Source organism: Rhodnius prolixus, unplaced genomic scaffold (assembly GCF_049639745.1).
Source record: "Rhodnius prolixus isolate KJV_2025 unplaced genomic scaffold, Rpr scaffold_1, whole genome shotgun sequence".
In the NCBI taxonomy this organism is placed as follows: Eukaryota; Metazoa; Arthropoda; class Insecta; order Hemiptera; family Reduviidae; genus Rhodnius; species Rhodnius prolixus.
This window is the reverse complement of record NW_027411581.1, coordinates 18,411,038-18,433,157: the sequence shown is the minus strand read 5'-3', so window position 1 is coordinate 18,433,157 and position 22,120 is coordinate 18,411,038. Positions and strand designations below refer to the sequence as shown.

Below are 22,120 nucleotides of genomic sequence, written 5' to 3'. Positions count from 1 at the left end.
TATCTAAAATTATAATATCAAAAGAACAATCTCCATGGTAGTTTCCGTAGTAACTGAAAGATTTGAAAATGTTGAAATGTAAAAGTAAAAAGTGGAATTGGTAAAATATGTAATGCACTTACTTTTTTTTTTGTTTGGTAAAAAATAAACTATTTTTATATTTCCGCATCTGCTTACTGGCATTTTTTTTTCATTATGACATGCCATATTAATTTTGATGAAAGCTGATTAATATTAAAATATTTCTCACTGATAAATGTACTGGAATCATGCTCGGAGATCCCAGGTTCGTGTGTCATAGATTTCTTCTAACAGCCTTCAAAAGCTAACTTTCATGTTAACAAAAATTGACTCAAACATCGGTGATGCCCGTTAATTCTTTTATCATTATACATGTCTAAATTTTATTGGGGGGTTCAAAAAAAGTCAACTGCTTCTCATTCGCATTGCATAGCTCAAGAGTCGAAGTTTTTTTTTGTTCGTTAAATGGCAAAACTCAGTTCCTGGAGCAATATGCTTAAAGGAATAAGCATATTACAGAATAAGATGAACGCATTAATTTAATTAACAGTTATATACTAACACATATCTCAACTAAAATGTTTTAAAAAATTCATTTATTTACAATGGTAATATGAACAGTACAGTTCACAAGGATTTTTTCAAAAATTTAAGTTTCCAATATTGGCGCGAAATTTACAAAAGGGTCGTACGTCCATTTTGGAAACACTCTTTTATACAATTGCAATAAGACAGTATCTTGTGATTTAAGTTGTGCATTAAAAACACACTTCATGTGCCCATGTGTACCTGAAACAAATCCATATTTTTATAGTATCTGATTATTAAGGCGCGATTGATTCAATGGCAGTTGTAAGTTAGGAACGCAGTGATCCCAGTTTGGGGCTAGAAAAATGATGTTTGGAAAATGTGCAGAGCTACTAAATGTATCACGGTAGCCGAGCGGTTACCGGCGAGACCTGCGAAGCAAATATGTATTGTGGTACTGGGATCGATTCCCGGTCTTAGGCCTTGGATTTTATTTAATGGTTAATTAAAGAAATTTACAGTTAAGTATGTTTGCTAGTCGCCTCCGTCCACGGCTAATTGGTAGTTGGACGTTAAGCCCCGCCTGAAAAAATAGGCGATTACTTTTTTTTTTACTAAAAAAATCATATTCTTGAAAAAAGTTAAGGTGAGTTTTCTTTAATTTTAAATTAGCAATAGTTTCATAAAAACTTATTTTTCAAATTAGCGGAAACTCGAAAAGTATACGGAGACGTATTTTTAATAATAAAAATTAAAATATAATTACCTAAAGGTTCTTTTATATGTCCTCTGCGACCGTATTTTGTCCTAAGCTCTATTGGTTTAAACCAATTAATATCTTCTCTATTAAAAAACATAAAACGTATAATAGCTGAACGTTTGAGCACTTTCATCGGATGTCCACTTAGTACCACTCTTTTTAAAATAATTCTATCTGGATCTACTGATAGTACGCTTCCATGGGCAACAGCTTCCTAGAAATTGCAATGTAAGTTGAGTTCTGTTGAACAACAGAATATGGATGAAGAAAAATAAAATAATGGTAAGGTAAATCACCATAGTTTTATCTCTATTTTCTTTAAAAGCTAGTACTGAAGCGGGAGGATAAATTGTTGGGGCATACACAGTTGCTACTACAATTGCATCCGGATGGAAAAATCGTTCATACTAAAACAAGAAATTTACATATTTCAATCATTCGATTAGAAATTAATAGCTTCTATTAAATGTGAGTAGCTATATTACCTTGTGTTTGTTACCATTTGTGTGTTGGCTAAAAAGTGGACAAGCTCTGAATCTCCTATAACCAATCTGAAACACTAGAGGTTCTTTCGATGCGATAGGTTGATCGGACCCGTGGCATCTCTTTAATACAGTATTGACCACTGACATTTTGTTCTCAAAATCAAGTAATCCGTACAGAACAACGGGTTGTGTGCCACGAGTGTGAAAGTAGATAGAAGGAACATCCGCAACATGCACAGTAATATATAATCCAACCTAATATTGAAAAAGAAACTGAATTTAAGTGGTTTTAAATCATCAGGCCTTAAATTATGATATTTGTGAGAAGATTGGCAACAGTGAGAGAATACATTTTTTCATTTTATTTTTGGTTACAACAGGCGCTTAAAAGCATTACTAAGGTTTTTACTAAGGAAAGGAGCTTCTTTAGGTTAGACCCGAAAAACAGTAACTACTTCAAAAGACTTTATCTGAACATTTCCTTTGTAAAACATAACAGATTGAAGAGTCCCAAATTGTATCCGCAACATTTAATCACTGAATTAAAATTACATTTATTTCTTGACTCTTGATTTCCTGCAAGAGGACTACTTTTATTTTTATCGGCAATTTAATTTTGTTAAATTCATAAATTACCTGTACCCCGATGTCGGCTTTTAAAACAGCTGCCGCTTTGGTTCTTTTGAAGTTTTGAAACTGAAATATCCTAGCGTAATCACTAGGCAAATTCTCTTTAGGATGCCACGGTGATGTTCTGAATGATTTCAGTCCACGATACTTCATAAATCTTTCCCTTGCTGGAACATCGTGGGGAGTATCAATTTCATCAGGAAATTGTTGGTCATCTTTGGCACCTGTCAAAGGAACATTTGTTTTTCAAATCTACAATTCATAACTTACAATAATTCAAAGATTTCATGAAATTATGTTTCTAGAACCAGTGGTATATCTACATCGAATTGAACTTGGAAAAATTTGTTATTTACCTTTCAATTGGACTTTACATTTACGGAAGTATTTGGCGATTATTAAAGCGGAGAACATCTGATAATTTTTAAAAAGTAGTAGTCTTAGAAGAAAAACGAAGGGTTTAAGAATCTAAAATTATCTTTTTATCAAGAAAATGTACAGAATTACAAAAAAAAAAAAATATATACATATATACAGGAATGCAAAAAAAGAAGAAAAAAAAGTTATTTCAATTAGTCTGGAAACTCCATAGCTTAACGGAGTACCAAGGGAGGAAAGTAGGGTCTCTCAGGAGCCAGTGTATTGATAAAAAATTAAGATGTGATTAACCTACTACAAGTCTGACAACTTTTTTTTTTAAGCAGAGGACAGGGTGATCCTGGGTATAAGCATTAATTTAAAGACAACATTACGACAGCGTTAACAGAATTTAATAAGACAAGTTTGCTTTATTGGACAACCTCAAAAGAAGGATGGTGGAAAGATCACAATTGTAACATTTGTTAAAAAAAATCTAAAACTTTTCGTTTAAGTAGGATTAAAGTAAAGAATTGTACTAAGAAAGTCAAAATTAACTGTTATTACTTACTGGCTTATGTCCAACCAACTATTCAACACTTTAGGCTAAAATAATTATTAAAAAAAAATTCCATTACTTCTTTTGTATCCTGGACTAGCCACTGATTAGGATACACAAAACACTAATTTTGTATTCTGGACTAGCTATTGATGAGGACACATATCAACAAAAGAAAAAAAAATCCAAAAGTCACTGATGTTTAATATTTTTTTTTTTTTTTTTTTTGGCGCATCAACAGCTGAGGTCATTAGCGCCCGGAGCTTTTTCCAGTGCACTGCCGGCCTCCGGACAGTGTTCTCTCGTTACAGACAACACTGTCCATCACCGGACAGTGAGCTGTAAGAAGCTCCTAGGAAGAGAAAATCTAAGGGTCAGCTGCTGGATTCGAACCCGGGACCTCCGCGTGGGAGTCCAGTATGCTAACCTCATAGCTAATCCCTTCCCTAAAATGTTTAATTTAGTATTCTTTTAAGTTTTTATGTGGGTAAATGTTCAAGAACATTGGTATTAAAATAGTAATGTATAGCTCTCGGTTCGACTAAAGTAATAAAAATAATCAAAAAGAATTAAAGTATTGTGTGATTTATGTGGAAAGAAATATAGTAATGATATTGTTGATTAGTCGATTTAAGCATTTTTTAACAAATGAAGATAATTACTTCTAGCCTTTTCAAGAGCAGCCTTTTCTTCTTCACAATCAATTTCACGATCATATTTTTCAGGAGAGACTGTAATTTCTGTAGCTACAGAAGCTGAATCTTCCTCCATACCAATTTCTTCATCTGAACTTTCCGCTTCTTCACTAGCTTCCATTCGTTCCACATTGTCTTCCTCCTCTTCTGCAGAGTCGTAATCAATTTCAACTAAGAAAAATTAATACATTTTAGTCATAAGCAATAATATTAAGGAGTTTACAAAATATTATCTTAGGCATCTATACAGTTGTGGAAAGAAGTTTTCTAGCGGCCCTCCTTAAAAAAGCGATCACCGAAGGGAAGAATGCCTTAATAAGTTGCGGTGAAGTAGGTTTATTATTGTAGAACAGTACATTTGTAGCATCCCAGTTATCTAGAACTACTCTTAAAATCCACAATTAGAATTTCAAACTGAAGCGACTGGTCGTCACTTAAATAGTGGTAATGAAAAAAAATATATATATATTTCCTCTTTCTAAATATATCTAAATACATTTTTTCCTAAATACATATTTGCAGTAAAACGTTTATAGGTATAGGTAGATATATTTGCTAGCAATATATGTATTTTTTTTTCAGATTCAAATTCAATATTTACATCACTACTCCTTATTTCAAAAAAGTTCTGTATTGAATGAATAATCCAAGTTTATCGAAATTTATTTTAATATATATTTATTTAAATATTTTTAACTTTTGAGAAAACTAATAGTCACCAATTTACTTGAATATTAATAATGGATTACAATATTGCACGTTTATATTTTTGTTTTCATAATATTTACAGAGATAGTAATTTTGCCTTATATATTATGCTAATTAAGCACAAATCTTTTTTATACGCGTTTGTTTTATTATTATTATTTTTTAATACGATAAACAACTCCTAACCAAATAAATAACATCTACTAGAAGCTTTTAATAAATAAATAAATTAGATCTTATAAATAACACGGGTGGATCCATTCGATATTCCACTCTCCAGGCTCCATATTTTAATTTTTTTAAATTCTAATTTTAATACCCTATTTAACTCTCATAAGAAATGAAACAGAACATTGAAAAACCACGTGAGCCCTCGACTCGCATCGCAGGCTCAGCTCCAACGCCTCTATTAGAAAGTATCTAATAAAAACTTTTTACCTGCATCACAATCTGGAATCCAAGCCGCCTGATAATCCGACATGCCATGAGGAACTTTTTTCACCTTGTTTTTTTCTTTCTTTCGTTCACTTGTGGCTGCTGCAATTTCTTCTTCTGTTGGCCAAGTTTGTTCAGCATCCATTGGATCAGGATTATTTTCACTTTCAAGTGAAACCTGAAGTTATAAATTTTATTTGATATAACTTATTTAAAATATTTCCATTTTAATATTATATTTATTTAATTACAATTTATAAATTAAAAAAATAACCTGTAATTCTGGGTTTGCCTTTTCTAAAAGAGAGGGCTCAGCCATTTCCTCTCCTGGATATTGGGCAGCATCTATCTGCAACATTTGGAAATCTCCCCAACCTGGTATATGCACAAGCCCATTTACATTGAGATTCCTTCCTCTCAGGTAACCCGTAACTTTAAGTGTACCTTTTCCCTGCATCATATCAAATTATGGAAAAAAATATTGGAGCCTCTCAGATCGTAATGTGAAATAATTCACATAAAAATGAAAATGTGCAAGGTATTCGAAAAAAAGCTGCAGGCTAAAGTAGAAAATCTTAGATATCATATTATATTTCTTGCTTTATTTTTGAAAGATTGTGTGCCTGCCCTACTATTTTTTTTTTTTTTTTTTTTTTTTGCGCATCAACAGCTGAGGTCATTAGCGCCCGGAGCTTTTTCCAGTGCACTGCCGGCCTCCGGACAGTGTTCTCTCGTTACAGACAACACTGTCCATCACCGGACAGTGAGCTGTAAGAAGCTCCTAGGAAGAGAAAATCTAAGGGCCAGCTGCTGGATTCGAACCCGGGACCTCCGCGTGGGAGTCCAGTATGCTAATCTCATAGCTAATCCCTTCCCTCCTGCCCTACTATTATAATTATTATTATTATTATTATTATTATTATTACGACAGTTGTTGTATTATCATTTCATATAATAAATTCAATTCATGAAACAATGAAATAAGAACCATTTCTGTTTCGGTGAAACTCAAAGCTTCTGCTAGTAGGTGTGGCCTTCTGTCTCTTAGAGTTACAGATCTTTGTTTTTGAAACCCTAGTTTACGAAGAATATTTAGACCATCTCCAGTCTTCTCAATAGTCATCACTTTGTCTAAACTTGGTAGCCAATGTTCCAGATCTTTCTGAATTTGATTTTTTGTTTCTTGCCATTTCTACAAAAAAAAAGAAAAAAGACATCTAATGTATTTATAAAAACGTAAATAAAATATTAAAGTTTTTATAATGCTTAGGTGAGTAGAGGGAAAGCCTCAATCTGATCAGTGGGATTCCCCTACATGAGTTTGTGCACGGAATGCATTCATCCCTTAAGTTTAGTGAGGAAAATGTGAGCGGATGTAAGTACTTTGTCTTGAATGTCCAGTACTTCTAGGAGATGTTTACTAAAAACATATTACTTTTGTCACATTTTTGCGAAAAATAGTTACCCTGATCATGCAAAAGTTCTTTCCGACCTTTTCATGATAAACAACCAGAGAACAATAGATCAGTGTAGTGAGGAATCTGATAGGATTGACCGGTTACTTTGAAAGCCATTGAAAAACCAGATTGGTAATGAAACTGGAAAAATAAATTTAAGAGAAAATTCATTGAATAAAGACAGAAAAAAGAGCATTGTATGGATTTTTGGATATCAAGGAACCAAGAATATGAAAAAGCAGATGAGATGATGAAAATGGGTTCTTCTCCATCCAGAGCCCTTTTTGCTCATCGCCGGCAGCTATTGGGTAACCAGACTCACAGAGTTGAATTTTGAGTGTAGAAAAAATGGACTCAGGATAGCGCAAAAGTAATTCTTACGACCTCTGGAAGAGATTTAAACATAAAGAGGAGTTCTCAGAGATTAATAAATTGAGTAGAAAAAACTAAAGAAACTAGAGACTCAAACAAGTTCAAGCGGCTCGCTAATTGTTCAACATGAAGGTAATTTGCCAGGCAAATGGCTTAACATAGGATTGAAGAGTGTACACTATGTGTGGCAATATAAAGGAATACCCGCGCTTTATGCATGAATATTGAATATCTTTGGAGTGTGTGTGATAGAAACAATTTATATGTCTCTGACGGATATGAAAGGTAACTGTAACGCGAATGGCAAGTTCAATAATCACCAATGTGAAGATTTTTATGAAAGAGTTGGATAAGAGTATGATTTTCTATCGGGCAGGATAGGGCGTATCTGTAGCTTAGTTCTCATACCATAAGCACATGTCTCGAATAAAGTGCTAACTAAATAACAAGTAGTGTAAATATAAAACAAGAAGTTTAAAATTGGCTTAAAATGGTATCAAGTAATATACTAGTTAATAATACGTATACACAATACATACATAGTATGTCAGGCCTTAAATTACAAGAGCAACACTTTCAGCAGTAGCCGATTAAGTCTTCATTGCAAAAACCTTTTTACTGGTGCTCTAAAATCTGCTACAGTGTTACATTCTGCTACAGAAACTCAATGCTTCTGTTATCAAGCATGGCCTTCTGTCTCTGAATTATAGTTTGCCTCACTACTACGTATAATTAACCTTTCGTATTATATATAGCACTTAGAAGTTCCTAATAAGGGACACCAGTGATAACTGAAACGTAGAGCACCAAAAAAAACGTTTTTGTAATGGCCACTGCCGAACAACCTTCCTCTTGAAGTCTATATATTTTAAAATTAGTCAAACAATTATAATTATTATAATTATAAACAATTATAGTCAAATCGACTCTTAAGGGCTATTTTTTGATCTCTCTAAGACTCAACAGTCCTTAAAAGACCAAGGCCTCCACCACTATCCTCTTTCTTGGGCTCTCGTCCTCTACCTTCTTATGCCCATTGCCCTCAGATCCTCCTCCACCTGGTCATTTCATTCATTTGGTTAGCGGTCTCTGGGCCTCTTACCCCGAGGCTTGCTCTCCAGCGCGATTCTTGGCCCGCGACAGCGATCCATTTTCATCATGTGGCCAGCCCATCTTAGTCTCGCTTGCTTCACTCTGGCGACCAGATCCGTTTCCACGAAAAGAATTTGAAGCTCAGCATTGGTGCGAATATATCACTTGACGTTCTCACACGCTGGTCCGTAGATCCTGCGTAGGACTCTCCTCTCCCAGATATCCAACAAATGTTGGATAGCACTCGTTAGAGACCATGTCTCAGAGGGGTACATCACCACAGGCCTATTGACCGTTGTATACATTATTAATTTGGCCTCTCTGGAAATATCGCGGGATTTGATTTTTTTTTTGCATAATAACGTCGGTTTGCTGCTACTATTCTAGCCCTTACCTCTGCTCCGACATTATTGTTCTCGGTCAGCACCCCACCCAGATCCACACGTTCATAAGACCTATTTCTCTACTCGCAGGCTGCCTTGTCTCTCTCCATGTTCCCTGAATGTCTCTAGAAACTACATTTTCTGTTCGTTAACATGGAACCCCATTCCTTTAGCCGCATCCATCACCCATCTTTTAAGATATCCTTTAAGGAGTTAATGCTGTGAACCGTCTTAACGACGTCGTTTGCATAGGCGAGGATCTGACAAAGCCGGTTGTGGATATTATCTCCGGAATTGATTGTGACGCTCCTAACTATCATCTCCATTGTGGAATTAAATAGAGTAGACAGAGGGTCTCCCTGTCGAAGTCATTTTGTCACTGAGAAGCTTCTAGCACTGAGCATTGACACAGCATTTCAAGTTTGCCTATGACTGTCAGGATTAGCTTCTTGGGAATTCCAAACATCATCATCATCATCATCATAAACAGCTTATCTGGATCCACTCTGTCTTAAGCCTGCTACAGATCAATGACAATGTTATCTTACTTCATGTTAAACTCACACTTTTCTAAATTCATTCTGAGGGTGAATATGAGGTTCGTAATGGATCTGCACCTCTGAAACCACTTTGGTAGTCCCCCAGTACCTACTCAGTCCAGGAAGTTAGCCTATTATTTATAATTTTAGCCATCACTTTAAAACGCCGCAAAAAGCGTCAGGGCCGGAAGAGTTCGCGAAATCTCTTTTTTATTGTACATATCTCTCAATTTAAGCACTTTTACTAAACAAAGTATAAAAGACATCGTCAATGCAATGATTCTATTCTGCAAATAAAAACCAAATTTACCTTTTGAGGAAGAGTGTGAAGATCTGAAACTACGACAGTCGTTGTGGGTAAACCTTGTGATATTGCTGATGACAGTATAATGTCAGCATTATCATCCATTCCATCTACTGATGTTATCAGAAGAACTGATGTTGCAACCTTCAACAAATCTAACTTATCAAATAGATTGTCTCCACGTGAAATAGCAAAAGTAAATTTTTGCTTCAATCTTGGACTCCTGTTAAATAAATATTTATTAGAATTTCAAACGTAGACAAGTATTCAATATTTCGAAGTAAATTTATAATACTTATGCTTACTTTAAATGAAGGTATCCTTGGGGAGTAAAAACAGATTGTGCTTCTGGATCAGAAACTTTAAGACTATCTAATACATCGTCTGCGTTTATTTTTTCGTTAAGAGTTATAATCGCAACAAGAAACGGTGTCTCACAAAAACCTCTTCTTTTTTGCAAGTATTCGAATCTTTTCTTCTTCCTAATCTGTTGTGTTTGGTTACGCCTTTCTTCCTTTGTTAAATCTTTGTTGCGTCTACCAGGTATTTTCATCATAAGGGCTCTCCCTGAGATGAATATTAATAATGTACAGTGATTCATAAAAAGAATTACATTTATTGATCATGAAAAGAATGACAGCTAGGAAAATATATGTCATAAATGCCAGGCGGTAAAAAATTAAGTCTTCAGAGAAAACAGTGCATGTGACATACCTTTATTTAAACGTTCTAGAGTTCCTTTGCTTCGATGCCTCCCATGTTTGTGTAACTTATTTATTTGCTTTAAACTTCCAGGTCTATGCTCATGGATTGTTTCTAACCCCATTTTGGAACTCTTCCAGACAAAGTAAAACTACTTTAGCTTAATAAACACTTAATATGGCCATATGTATTGACAAATTATGTCTGCAAATTAGTATTTCATCAAACAAGAAACCTAAGATAACCTTCACTATCACATGTTGGTCCCGTAAAAATGTTGAAATTAAGAGTTGCCTAAACGAAAAATTGTTTCTTCTCTGACGATTCAGTTATAATACCAAAAAATGATTGGTTATAAATATAATTATTTACATTCTGAATTCAACATTTGCTTTAAATAATTTTGTTGGTTTTTGCAATTCATATTTGTGACACGTAATGGGCACACTTGTTATTGGTCATCCTGAATTACACGCACTTGTTTCGCTTCATGCCCATGGAAGAAAGGCATTAGGCATTCAATGTTTGACAGCTGCTTAGTATGGATGTGTTAACAGTAATTTGCTAGTTTTATCTCATGAATCTTAAAAAGTAAATTGATACAAACCCACGCCAATCTTCTCTTATAGTGGTTGCATTGAATAAATTCTTTGATCTATACAGTGTTGTGTTACTGTGATAATAATGTTCAGTTGGTTAACTCGAGATGATAGTAAATCCCCAGAGATATATGATACTGTTGTGGAGGGTCTTAAAAAAATTTATAAAACAAAGTTGCTTCCATTGGAAATAGCTTATCAGTTTCATGATTTTCATTCACCGCAGTTAGATGACCCGGATTTCGACGCCAAACCTATGATATTGCTTGTTGGACAGTACTCCACTGGTAAAACAACATTTATTAAGTACTTACTGGAAAGGGAGTTTCCTGGAATTAGAATAGGTCCTGAACCAACAACGGATCGATTTATCGCTGTTATGTACGATGATAAAGAGGGAATTATTCCAGGAAATGCATTAGTAGTCGACCCAAAAAAGCAGTTTAGGCCTCTTACAAAATTTGGCAATGCCTTTCTCAACAGGTTTCAGTGTTCTTCAGTAAATTCACCAGTACTTAAAGGAATTTCAATTGTAGACACACCTGGGATATTGTCGGGAGAAAAGCAGAGAGTTGATCGTGGATATGATTTCACAGGCGTCTTAGAATGGTTTGCTGAAAGGGTAGACAGAATTATTTTGTTATTTGATGCGCACAAATTAGATATTTCTGATGAATTTAGACGGAGTATAGAAGCATTGAGAGGTCATGATGATAAAATTAGAATCGTCTTGAACAAGGCTGATATGGTGGATCATCAGCAATTAATGAGAGTTTATGGTGCGTTAATGTGGTCTTTGGGTAAAGTATTGCAGACACCTGAAGTTGCTCGGGTTTATATCGGCTCATTTTGGGACCAACCTTTACGTTTCGATACAAATAGAAGGTAAATTATATTAGTTTCATTTTTATAAGAAACAGCTTATTATCGTTTCTTGATTTTATGGTTTTATTTTCTGTTATTAGAATAATATTAACTTTATTTTAGACTATTCGAAGATGAAGAACAAGATTTGTTTCGAGATTTGCAGTCTTTACCGCGCAATGCTACTTTAAGAAAATTGAATGATTTAATTAAGAGGGCTCGTTTGGCAAAGGTAAGATTTTTTTTTTTGTTTTATTAGTGTTGTTATTAGACCGCTAAATTTGATTAGTAATTGCATTTTATGATAAATTAGTAAATATTTGGATTTTGCTTGGATTGTTCAGTGCGTTAGATTTAGATTGAGTAAAGTTAAGCAATTTAAAAGTCAGTGTGCTAAACTATTATACCGCTGATATTGTGATCCTATACCTGCATTGTTCCTATTGTACTTCACTTGTGAAGCCTTTTATTTGCATAACTCCCATTTCTTTACATAATGGATCATGATTTATTTTTTATCAAGGTGATTTAGACTGATTTTATCATTAATATGCATTCATTGAAGTAACCTATTTTTTTTTTTTTTTTTTTTTTTTTTTTTTATTAGGTCCATGCTTATATTATTAGTTCTCTACGAAAGGACATGCCTTCGGTGTTTGGCAAAGATGGGAAAAAAAAAGAATTAATAAAAGGAATAAGCGCAATTTACGAACAAATTCAACGAGAGCAGCAGATATCACCTGGCGATTTCCCTGATATTAAAAAAATGCAGGTCTTTTAAAGAATTTGTAATATGTTGTTTAGTTATACATATATTAATGGCGACAAACTTTATTGTTTGCAGACTCATCATTAGAATTAAATATGTAAATTGTTTATCATTTTATGATCTTTTGCTCATAGAAGGGATTTTCTTTAATAAATTACAAATTCTGAATGTTTATTATTATTATTATTATTTTAGGAAACCCTTGTCAATCACGATTTTACCAAATTTAATTTGCTAAAGCCAAGGTTATTGGAAGTAGTTGATAAAATGCTAGCAGAAGACATATCTAGATTGATGGCGCAAATACCTCAAGAAGATATTGTTGCTGCTCCTTCAAATCTGTCGGGTAAGAATTCTTCATTTCTTTTTTAGTTAATTAATTGTTGAGCTTACTTATTCGTGTTTTTATTTTAAATTTTAAATCGCTTCATTTAGGATCATTGGCGCTTTCTGGACACTACCAGCCTGTGGACAGCCTTTTGTCCATATAAAGGGTTAACCCGGTATCTCCGCATTGAAATCCAGTTCACTAACTCGTCCCTACTAGTTTTTATTAATTTGAAGTTGAATTCTTTTTATTCTCTTTCATTTCTTGTCATGCAATCTTGCAAGTTTTTGAATTTAAGTTTTCACTAGCAAATATCAGAAGGTCCCCTTGTGTGTGTGTGTGTGTGTGTAAGCAGTAGTATAAATAAAAAAGTCGCCTTAAGTTAAAAAATGATAGATACTTCGTCAAAGTGTCACCGAAATTGCGATTTAAAGTTCCGGTCCGAATCATTTAACCGAAATCGCCACTTTATCGAATTGATTTTTCATTGTTATAGAATTTTCTCAAAAAAACTGTACGATTTCTATTTAACTTCTTATGCATATTGTATGTATGTATGTATGTATTGTAAGTTAAATTTTAGATCTGTAACTTTTATCGCTGATGTTATCCAGGTTTTTTTTCCTGGCCGGCCAGGTTCTGACTTTCAACCATCATCAAAATTGATTGTTCAGTTTGAAATACAGAAATTGAATTCAACTTGCGGACAGAGTGAGGTAAAATTCCAAGTTATAAGATAATATCGGTTGAGCGGCAGTTTATTTTAACGATTAAATTTGCAGTTTTTAGCGATTTTATCGATAAAATTAGCAGTACTTTCGAAAAAATTTCTGTACTTCAACTACAGAAAAAGATGGCTTTGTAAATGTTTGCAGTTTTTTTTTTTTTTTTTTTTTTTTTTTTTTTTTTTTTTTTTTTTTTTTTTTTTTTTTTTTTTTTTTTTTTTTTTTTTTTTTTTTTTTTTTTTTTTTAACAGCGTCGGCTTCAGGCGGACTTACATCTCATCAGCACGGCCCTCTTACACAACAATACTTGATAGTACTCTAACACAAACTGTCTTGCCAGACAGTTTTAATTGTGAACAGTACAGTCATGAATCTGCAACATTAAATAACCCACAGCTTGTTAACACGAATAACTAAACAGAAAAGCGTTTAATATTTGATCAAAAATAAAAATATGAAATAAATTTGATTGTGTTCGGTCATAATTAATTTTTATTTAAAACTGAATTATTTAAAATTGTTTTACACTATTTGGCACCCATTTTTATATTTTTATTTAATTATTTATTCATATGAGCTGGAAAACCTATTTACAGGTGATAAGTTCGTAATCATATAATTAATGCAATTATGATAATAAGTTCGTAATCGTATAATTAATGCAATTACGAGTACATTGGAAAAAAAGAAACGTGTTTCGTTTATATAAAATTTATATTTTATCAGTTATTCCACTTTATTTATTTATTTTTTTCAAGGCGCAACGAATTCAATTTTTTTTTTTTATTTTATTTAAAATAATTTTATTTGCAAAAACCCTTACATTTCAAGTGAACTGAACCAGTATGATCAAATTTACTTGATGCAACTTTTGTTGTGTGGCTAATAAAGTGAGAAAAAAAAAATGTACACATATATATCATTTTTTATTTAGAAAGCTATTCTAGAAAAATTAAACTGTACAAATCATATTAACGGAAATACATTTTTGAACAAATACTAAAAATAAATATATCTAATATCTATTATTAATAATTTTTCTGTGTTTTCACATTGTTAATTCATTATCACTTACAGGGCTTTTATGAGATTTCAGATTTCATTTTCTCGTTTAGGTCTTATCTTATTTAATGTACCGATAGTCACTACCAGGAGGACATAAACCCTCTGAAGATGTATCGTATAGTGTAACGTTTATCTTATCGCTAATAATTTTTTTAGTTTTAGTTTATTTTTTTAGTTAAAATAGTTGAAAGTCTTTCCTATTAGGTCATGTTTAAAGTTATCTGTGATGATGTAAGTTCTCAAGAAGATCCCCTGTAGTACATTGAGATGGATAAATTTTCATCAAATTTGGAATTTTTATTATATGCTTTTGTTAATATTCCGTTAGAACAGTAATTATCTTTTCATGCGGTTTCCGTCCGTATTCGTCTGTGCAATCATCATCATTGTGTGTTACGTTATTTTGTAGAAACACTATATTTAACTTGTTCGTTTTATGTTCTTTTACGAACTCTCAAATGAAACTTCAATTATGTTCCCATCACACCCTAAAAAGAATGAGATAGGTAATCCTTGAGTAAAAAAATTCCTATAGTACTTATATAAGTTTTATCCACACACATATATATATAATTAAAATAAGATTCAGTTAGCTTTCAAAGGTTAAAGCCAAACAATAAAGCTATTTACCAGAAATTTCTTATTTTTAATTCTTGTCATAAAGATGCTCTGTGAACTTTAATATTTATTGTGCTCCCTCCACTTTATTTTCATCTCCACTTTTTAGGTTTCTGTAAACATTGACATCTTAAAAAAAAATCGCTTGTAATGCTTCTCGCTCAAAGTGCAGGTTTAAAAATGATAAATGAGTGTAACTTCATTATAGTTAAATGAAGGGTGCTGGCGAAGGCACCGCCATTTTTCTTCCGTAAGTCTTTCAGGCTGAAACTTTCAGTCACCTCTGTTGTTTCTTAATCGCCATTCTCTCTGATAGTAGGCACCCAAAATCTTTTGAAGTGCTCGGCTTAATTCCAGATGGAGCACCACCCATCGTGCTCCTGAAGAAAACTTCTAATAAGCCTTGTGTCATTAAAAAAATGCCCGGTCACCAGGAAAGGGAGGAGTTCGACCCTCACTTCGGCTTTAGATTATTGGCGTTCAAACGTAGAAATAGTTTGTGAAATGCCGCAAAACGTTTCGGGACCTGAGAGTTCTTGGCAAGCTGTCGGCCTTCTCCTTACCTCTGCATTACATTCATCCTTCAAAGTATTGTGTATCGCTAGAGCGTTCTTCGCGATATTCGTTGACTCATGTGATGCTTTAAAATCTTTGTTATGATGTTATAATTTCAATCTTTTATTAAAATTATATACCTTTTATAATGTTCTGATTAATTGATTTACTCCTAGTTTTTATGTTTATAAATTCTGAAACGTTGATATTTCAAAACAGAGATAATTAATTACTGCTTTCTACGGATTTTATTCTAATCGAAATCATGTTTTAACAGAAAGGATTTCTTTCAGGTAAATTGTAAATACATATATACATCAATAATATTTCGCTCTGATATGAATTATCGGTAAGTCAGAGTATCCACAGTTATTATTATAATGTGGAACACAGAATTTTTTTTTTTATTCAGGTGGTCATGGAGATTTAAATGGAGAGTTACCAAGCGTTTGGGTATGGCATTCAAGAAGCACTGGTGAGCGAAACAGCTCCTTCCAGAATCTGGAATTATTTGTTTTTACCTAATTACTCCCAAATTTGGTATTTCCATCCTATTTGGAATTGTTTGTTTCTCTTCATTATTCTAGTTTTAATGCTTTTACTGCTTTGATTCCAGGGATTTATTATTTATAATTGTCTGGCTCGAAAGGGAATGTTAATAGAATCTTGTTGCCTTTTGTATTTTGTATGTTCACTTAGCTCGGCATCGTGAAAAGAGGATCATTACTTACATATATATACAGGGTGTTCATTTTAAGACGGCTCAAATGCATTTCATGCTTAAACGGTTGTTCTGAGCGAAAAATGGAAGAGGAAAAATTTGTTGTCCGTCACCTCTAGTTTCAGAATATGTGACTTGATTTTAGATTCCTGCCCGCATACGCGGCTGACGCGCGACCAAAAGTGAGAGTTCGCAGTTGACCCCCATTTTCATATACACAGTTTTAAAGAGTATAAAAAGTAATGAAAGAAACCGGAAACCGCAATTCGATATTTTCAAAATTAAAGGTGCTAGGCCATTTCAAAATCTGGTATTTTTAATCATATTTCAATTTTTTTAACTTGTTATCAAAGAGAAAGAAGAGCACGCGATAGGTCATTTTTATGTATTTTTTCATCCCCTTTCTACTGAAAATATTGCCAAGGCAGTAAAGCTAGTATTTTTCTTAATATCGGGAAATAAGTCGTTTTCCGAGTGATTCTTCTAAGAAAAATCAAATGTTAAGAGCTTTAGATGTTCTCAAACATACCCAAAATGGCTAAAAAATAATTTTACATCTGTTACAAACAAGAAGGTTTAATCATTATTTGGTAATTTTGGGAGAGTTGCGTTTAATTACCAAAAAAATTGGAAATCTCCTGCCACATATTTACGTGACCAATATCTTTCATGTAAAGGATCAAATTTATTCCTTAATTTACCAAATAATGCACTTTACTCAACTTGTGAAGCATGTACTGTGCCTTCAAAGGTGCCTCTTCAGATACAGAGAGCAGTTGATAACCTCCTGGCTAACCTGGCTTGCGAGTCTGAGGAGGCACCTTTCAAGACACAGTTCATGCTGCAAAAGTGCATTATTTGATAAATTAAGGAGTAAATTTGATCCTTTACATGAAAGATATTGATCTCTCAAATATGAGGCAGGAGGTTTCCAATTTTTTTGGTAATTAAACGCAACTCTCCCAAAATTACCAAATAATGATTAAACCTTCTTGTTTGTATCAGATGTAAAATTATTTTTTAGCCATTTTGGGTATGTTTGAGAACATCTAAAGCTCTTAACATTTGATTTTTCTTAGAAGAATCACTCGGAAAACGACTTATTTCCCGATATTAAGAAAAATACTAGCTTTATTGCCTTGGAAATATTTTCAGTAGAAAGGGGATGAAAAAATACATAAAAATGACCTATCGCGTGCTCTTCTTTCTCTTTGATAACAAGTTAAAAAAATTGAAATATGATTAAAAATACCAGATTTTGAAATGGCCTAGCACCTTTAATTTTGAAAATATCGAATTGCGGTTTCCGGTTTCTTTCATTACTTTTTATACTCTTTAAAACTGTGTATATGAAAATGGGGGTCAACTGCGAACCCTCACTTTTGGTCGCGCGTCAGCCGCGTATGCGGGCAGGAATCTAAAATCAAGTCACATATTCTGAAACTAGAGGTGACGGACAACAAATTTTTCCTCTTCCATTTTTCGCTCAGAACAACCGTTTAAGCATAAAATGCATTTGAGCCGTCTTAAAATAAACACCCTGTATATAAAAGCTTTCATTATTTGCTTTGTCTTGTGTGATTGATATCATTCATCCTACTTACTACAGTATAAAATAATGTTGTATGACCATATTCCTTTTACATTGTCTTACAAAAATTTAAGGAGTTTTTTGCGAGTGGGATCATTTTGGTATTTTGATATAATAAATCCATAGAATCCTTTCATGAAATGCATATGTAGAAATGGAATAGGGGAAATAAATAGTCATCAAGTAATCATTTGGTTAATCGAATGAAGTCTCTCTCTCTGATTAAGTGTGAAGTTAACATAGAATTATAAACATTTTCAGGAGGAGCTTTCGAAGGTGTAGAAGATACTGTTAGTCCTTTTGGATATAAAAGAGGAGAAGGCATTGATGCAGGACATGGAGAACCTGAATGGATTGTAAACAAAGTCCGATATAAATTTGATTCAATTTTTGAATCACTTAGTCCAGTAAATGGAAAAATTTCTGGTGAAGGTTAGAGTTTAAAGCTTTAATTTAAACCTTGGGTTTTTTATATTTCCTACCATTTTTTTTTGTTTTAAAAGCAGATTAATGCTTTTTATTCAACCATTTTTTGTTATTTTTTTCAAAACAGGAAGTTTACTAAAGTTATTCTTTTTAAAAGAAAGGAAAGTTTACTGTTTTTATGAAATTTACTGAAGTTTATTATTTAAATAAAATTTCGTAAAAGAAATTTTATACTTTTAAGCTTTTTCAATTAAATATTATTTCTTTTAATTTGTTTCTAAGATTTTATATTAACGTCGGACGAGTGATATAACGCTTGCTTACTTCAATCTGGCGTTTGTCTAGAAATTTTCTTATATATTAACTAGTATATTCAAAATATTTCTTGTTTTCTCTTTTTCTAGCTGCCAAAAGTGAAATGGTGAAATCAAAACTACCTAAACCAGTTTTAGGTAAAATCTGGAAATTGTCTGATATTGATAAAGATGGATTTCTTGACTGTGATGAGTTTGCTCTTGCAATGCATCTAATTAGTGTAAAGCTCGATGGACACGATTTGCCAGCAACGTTACCAGATCATTTGATACCACCGTCAAAAAGACAATGACACGGCTCATAGGAAGTTAGATTTTGCTTATAATTTGCCCACGCCAACTAGTCACCATTATTCCCTTCATAGGTAATTTTAATTTTTTTTAAATTTATGCCCTGGTCATTAAAAAGAAGAAAGTATTTCTTAAAAAATGAAAGAATTTCATTAAATTTATTTATTTGAATTTATATATTTATACATATTTTTACAGTAAAATGGAAGAAAAAATTGCACTATGTATCGCAGTATACTACTACTATGTATTTTATTTTTTTCAAAAGTACTAGTATTTTTGAAAATTAAAGAAGCAAGTGAATTGTTTATTATTTCTGCGACCATTTCATTATTATACATCCTAGTCCTAAAGATTGAACTATCTTCTTTAACATTGATTTTAGAAATGAGAAGGGTTGGATAAAATTTGTAAACGAACTGATTATTATGCTTGATCATATTTTTCCCTCTTGGACAAAAGAGTAGGTACTTCTTAGAATGTTTAGGTTCCCCATTAATTCGACTGTCAATAAAATTTATTTAAACACTTTTTCCTGGTGGGGTTATAAGTGCAATTACGAAATTAGCCTTTTGTTGGCGAGGCTGAAAGCAAATACTTAACGTATACAATTTTTTTATCAAATGAAAAGTAACTAAAAGCGCGACTCGAACTAGGATCTCCCACTTTACAAGTTAATGCTCATTACCAGTACGTCAGAGCCGTCCATAATTAATTTCAATATCTCAACAAATAAATTATTACTGAAGGTGTTTTTGTAAGAGATTAATTTCTGGGATTGTTTAACATTTACTCTGAATGTTCCCTCTTGTTTAATTTCATTGAGACAGTCTAATTAACCCTGTATATATTGTTAGTGTTTAATACTTATTTCTTTTTTTTAGCTAAGATGCTTGGTGCTTTATTTAAAACTAGTCTTAAACTTGGCCTTGTAAGCCAAGGTACAAATCTTGGGATGCATAAGTTTGTTACATAGCTAATTTTGTTTGTTTGTTTTTTTATCTTCAGATTTGCCGTCTCAGTTTAAAAAAAAAATACCCTTAATGGCCAAAAACAGAGACCAAGATGCGTGATAAGAGAGCAACACACCTTCTTTTATTTATTGCTTAATATTCGTTAATTTAATTAGAATTTTATTAAATATATTTACATATATTTTGCTAAAGCATTGTGCTATATGTGATAGGGAGTGCATTATTTTATCAGTCTTCTTGCTATCTTTTTATGCAATAATTTTTATTTTATTTTAGTTCTTTCCTTTTAAATTTAGTTCTATTATTATGTATTTTTAATTATATTTTCTATCTATACAAAACATATTAGAAATCTATTAAGTAAATGATATTTGGAAAACTGTCAATTATATTAATTTAAAATAGCCAAAGAGATATGGATATTGTGATTTTGTAAAAGAAAGAGAAATGTATTAAGAACAAATTTAATTATTATTATTATATAAATTGCCTAAGTAGAATTGTTATGAATATTGCTATGAATGAATCTCGTGTGTTTCATTATCTGAATGTTGGACCCATAATTCTAAAACGCTAAAGTTCATTAGCAAAATGAAAATTGTATAAGATTTCCAATTTCCTGCGTACTTTTCCTTTTCAAGACAACTATATTAAAAAAACTTGATAACGCGGCAATTGTAATTATGTAAATTATAAATCCTTTTAACTATATTGTAATTAAAATTTGAAACAATGTTTGCATTTATTATTTTAAAATAAATATTTGTGTTGAGAGCACATTAATAGTAAATCTATAAATTAAAAAAAATGTAAAAAGATGTGCTGAAAAGTATTGGAGTAAATCCGTTAATTTATTAATACATCCTGCACAAGCCTCAGCATAGGAACAAAAAATGTACATTTACTGCCATTGTAACATGCATTAAACGTAAAATATACTGATGTTGAAACTTGAGAACATTCATTTTAACCTAAAAGTTTTTATTAAGCCTTGGTCGTGTGACTTCAAGACCCAATTAAAAAGTCAATGCGCATTTTGTAAAACTATAAAAGAATTAGTACAGTATCTTAGTACAAAATCTCAATATGGGACTAGTGACTGGACTTCAGGGCCCTATTTAAATTTATAGAAAGTCTTCTTCAAAACTCAGGTCTGTAGTCGAGTTATAGATAATGAGAGCAAACAATTGGATACTCTCTTTCTTTAATCATTCTTTCAAGGGATACCTTCGATTAAAACCTCATTTGTACAGATCGCCTAATGCATTCTCATTCTGTCTCTTGGTCTCTAGCCTTCCTATTTGACCTTTATATATTACCTTTTTTTTTTCGGCCAACTATTTCACCTGCCTATTGTCCCCCACTGTAGATCAAAAGGGTTGGTACAAGTTCCTCATTTCGTATTGTATTGTGCTTAGTTTTCTCTACATCTATCAAAATCTTATTTGTCAAGCATGGTCGTAGAGGTAAATACTAATTGGTCTTGAACTCGGTCATTTTAAGTTTTTATTCATCTCTTTTACCGACTTCAGAATTCTAATCAGATTGTATCTTGGTGGCCACATTTACTCCATTTAATATCTTTTTGGCTAATTCTTGCATCACGATTATCTATAAACCCTCACCTACTCAATTCGTACCTTTAAAGGTCCCTGCATCTAAGTCAGAATCTAAGGTCATTGGCGCCCGGTTATGTTTTCTCGACACAAATAACATTCCATCACGACAGAGAGCTGTAAGAAGCTACTAGAAGAGAAAATCTAAGGGCCAGCAGTTTGGAATTATTCCTCAATGGGAAAGGAAACCCTATCCTATCCTAAGTCCATCTATTTTCGTATCTACTCCAAAGAAAAACATCAGCTACCGACCTAGGATAAAGTCCGTTAACATTCAAAAATTTTTTTCAGTTCATTTCGGGTTGATCGATTTTTTTTAAAAGAATAATTATTTTATTTTTATAATTATACTGTTTCTTTCTGTGAAAAACCAGCGTGTTATCGCTATATTGCTCATCATAATAAATATTGTTTTGAACAGATAAGATAGTTTATTGTTAATATAAAACTGATCTAAATCTAGCTTGTAGATAACTTATTAATTTAACGTTTTAAGTATTGTAGTTAATTGGTAGAGTAAGACGAGTGATTATTTGCCCCCACGCATTTATAGATAAGAAGTTGATTAAATGCATTAATTCGTTAAAAAAATAAAAATAATTTATATTACCATTCTATGAATTCGTACTTTTAAATA

General features: G+C 32.5%; 2 protein-coding genes across 3 annotated transcripts; one reads left to right on the top strand and one right to left on the bottom strand.

The window, feature by feature from the left end:
- Positions 1-600: 600 nt before the first annotated feature.
- Tsr1 (Tsr1 ribosome assembly factor) lies at positions 601-10,295 on the bottom strand. Its single transcript, XM_074132824.1, has 12 exons — positions 10,040-10,295; positions 9,631-9,892; positions 9,332-9,548; positions 6,167-6,370; positions 5,453-5,629; positions 5,182-5,356; positions 4,003-4,206; positions 2,431-2,648; positions 1,795-2,049; positions 1,606-1,716; positions 1,316-1,523; positions 601-810 (listed from the first exon to the last, which is right to left on the bottom strand). Exons 1-12 carry the CDS (start codon positions 10,149-10,151, stop codon positions 671-673), a joined length of 2,283 nt encoding a protein of 760 aa, XP_073988925.1. The 5' UTR covers positions 10,152-10,295; the 3' UTR covers positions 601-670.
- Positions 10,296-10,525: 230 nt separating this feature from the next.
- On the top strand, positions 10,526-20,825 carry Past1 (putative achaete scute target 1). Of its 2 annotated transcripts, XM_074133007.1 has the most exons (8): positions 10,526-11,511; positions 11,614-11,722; positions 12,098-12,262; positions 12,455-12,605; positions 15,963-16,025; positions 18,124-18,294; positions 18,693-18,967; positions 19,902-20,825. In XM_074133007.1, exons 1-7 carry the CDS (start codon positions 10,712-10,714, stop codon positions 18,893-18,895), a joined length of 1,662 nt encoding a protein of 553 aa, XP_073989108.1. In that variant the 5' UTR covers positions 10,526-10,711; the 3' UTR covers positions 18,896-18,967; positions 19,902-20,825. The 2 variants fall into 2 exon arrangements, with proteins under 2 accessions (XP_073989108.1, XP_073989112.1); XM_074133011.1 differs by lacking the exon at positions 15,963-16,025 and having other exon boundaries at positions 10,529-11,511.
- Positions 20,826-22,120: the final 1,295 nt, after the last annotated feature.

Excerpts from the sequence above, each read along its gene's own strand:
- Tsr1 (XM_074132824.1), bottom strand. The coding sequence starts at position 10,151 with ATGGGGTTAGAAACAATCCATGAGCATAGACCTGGAAGTTTAAAGCAA. Across the intron at positions 4,207-5,181 it reads GATTCCAGATTGTGATGCAG|TTGAAATTGATTACGACTCT; the intron begins GTAAAAAGTTTT and ends AATTTTTCTTAG. Across the intron at positions 1,717-1,794 it reads CAAATGGTAACAAACACAAG|TATGAACGATTTTTCCATCC; the intron begins GTAATATAGCTA and ends TTCTTGTTTTAG.
- Past1 (XM_074133007.1), top strand. The coding sequence starts at position 10,712 with ATGTTCAGTTGGTTAACTCGAGATGATAGTAAATCCCCAGAGATATAT. Across the intron at positions 12,263-12,454 it reads CTGATATTAAAAAAATGCAG|GAAACCCTTGTCAATCACGA; the intron begins GTCTTTTAAAGA and ends TTATTATTTTAG. Across the intron at positions 18,295-18,692 it reads TGGAAAAATTTCTGGTGAAG|CTGCCAAAAGTGAAATGGTG; the intron begins GTTAGAGTTTAA and ends CTCTTTTTCTAG.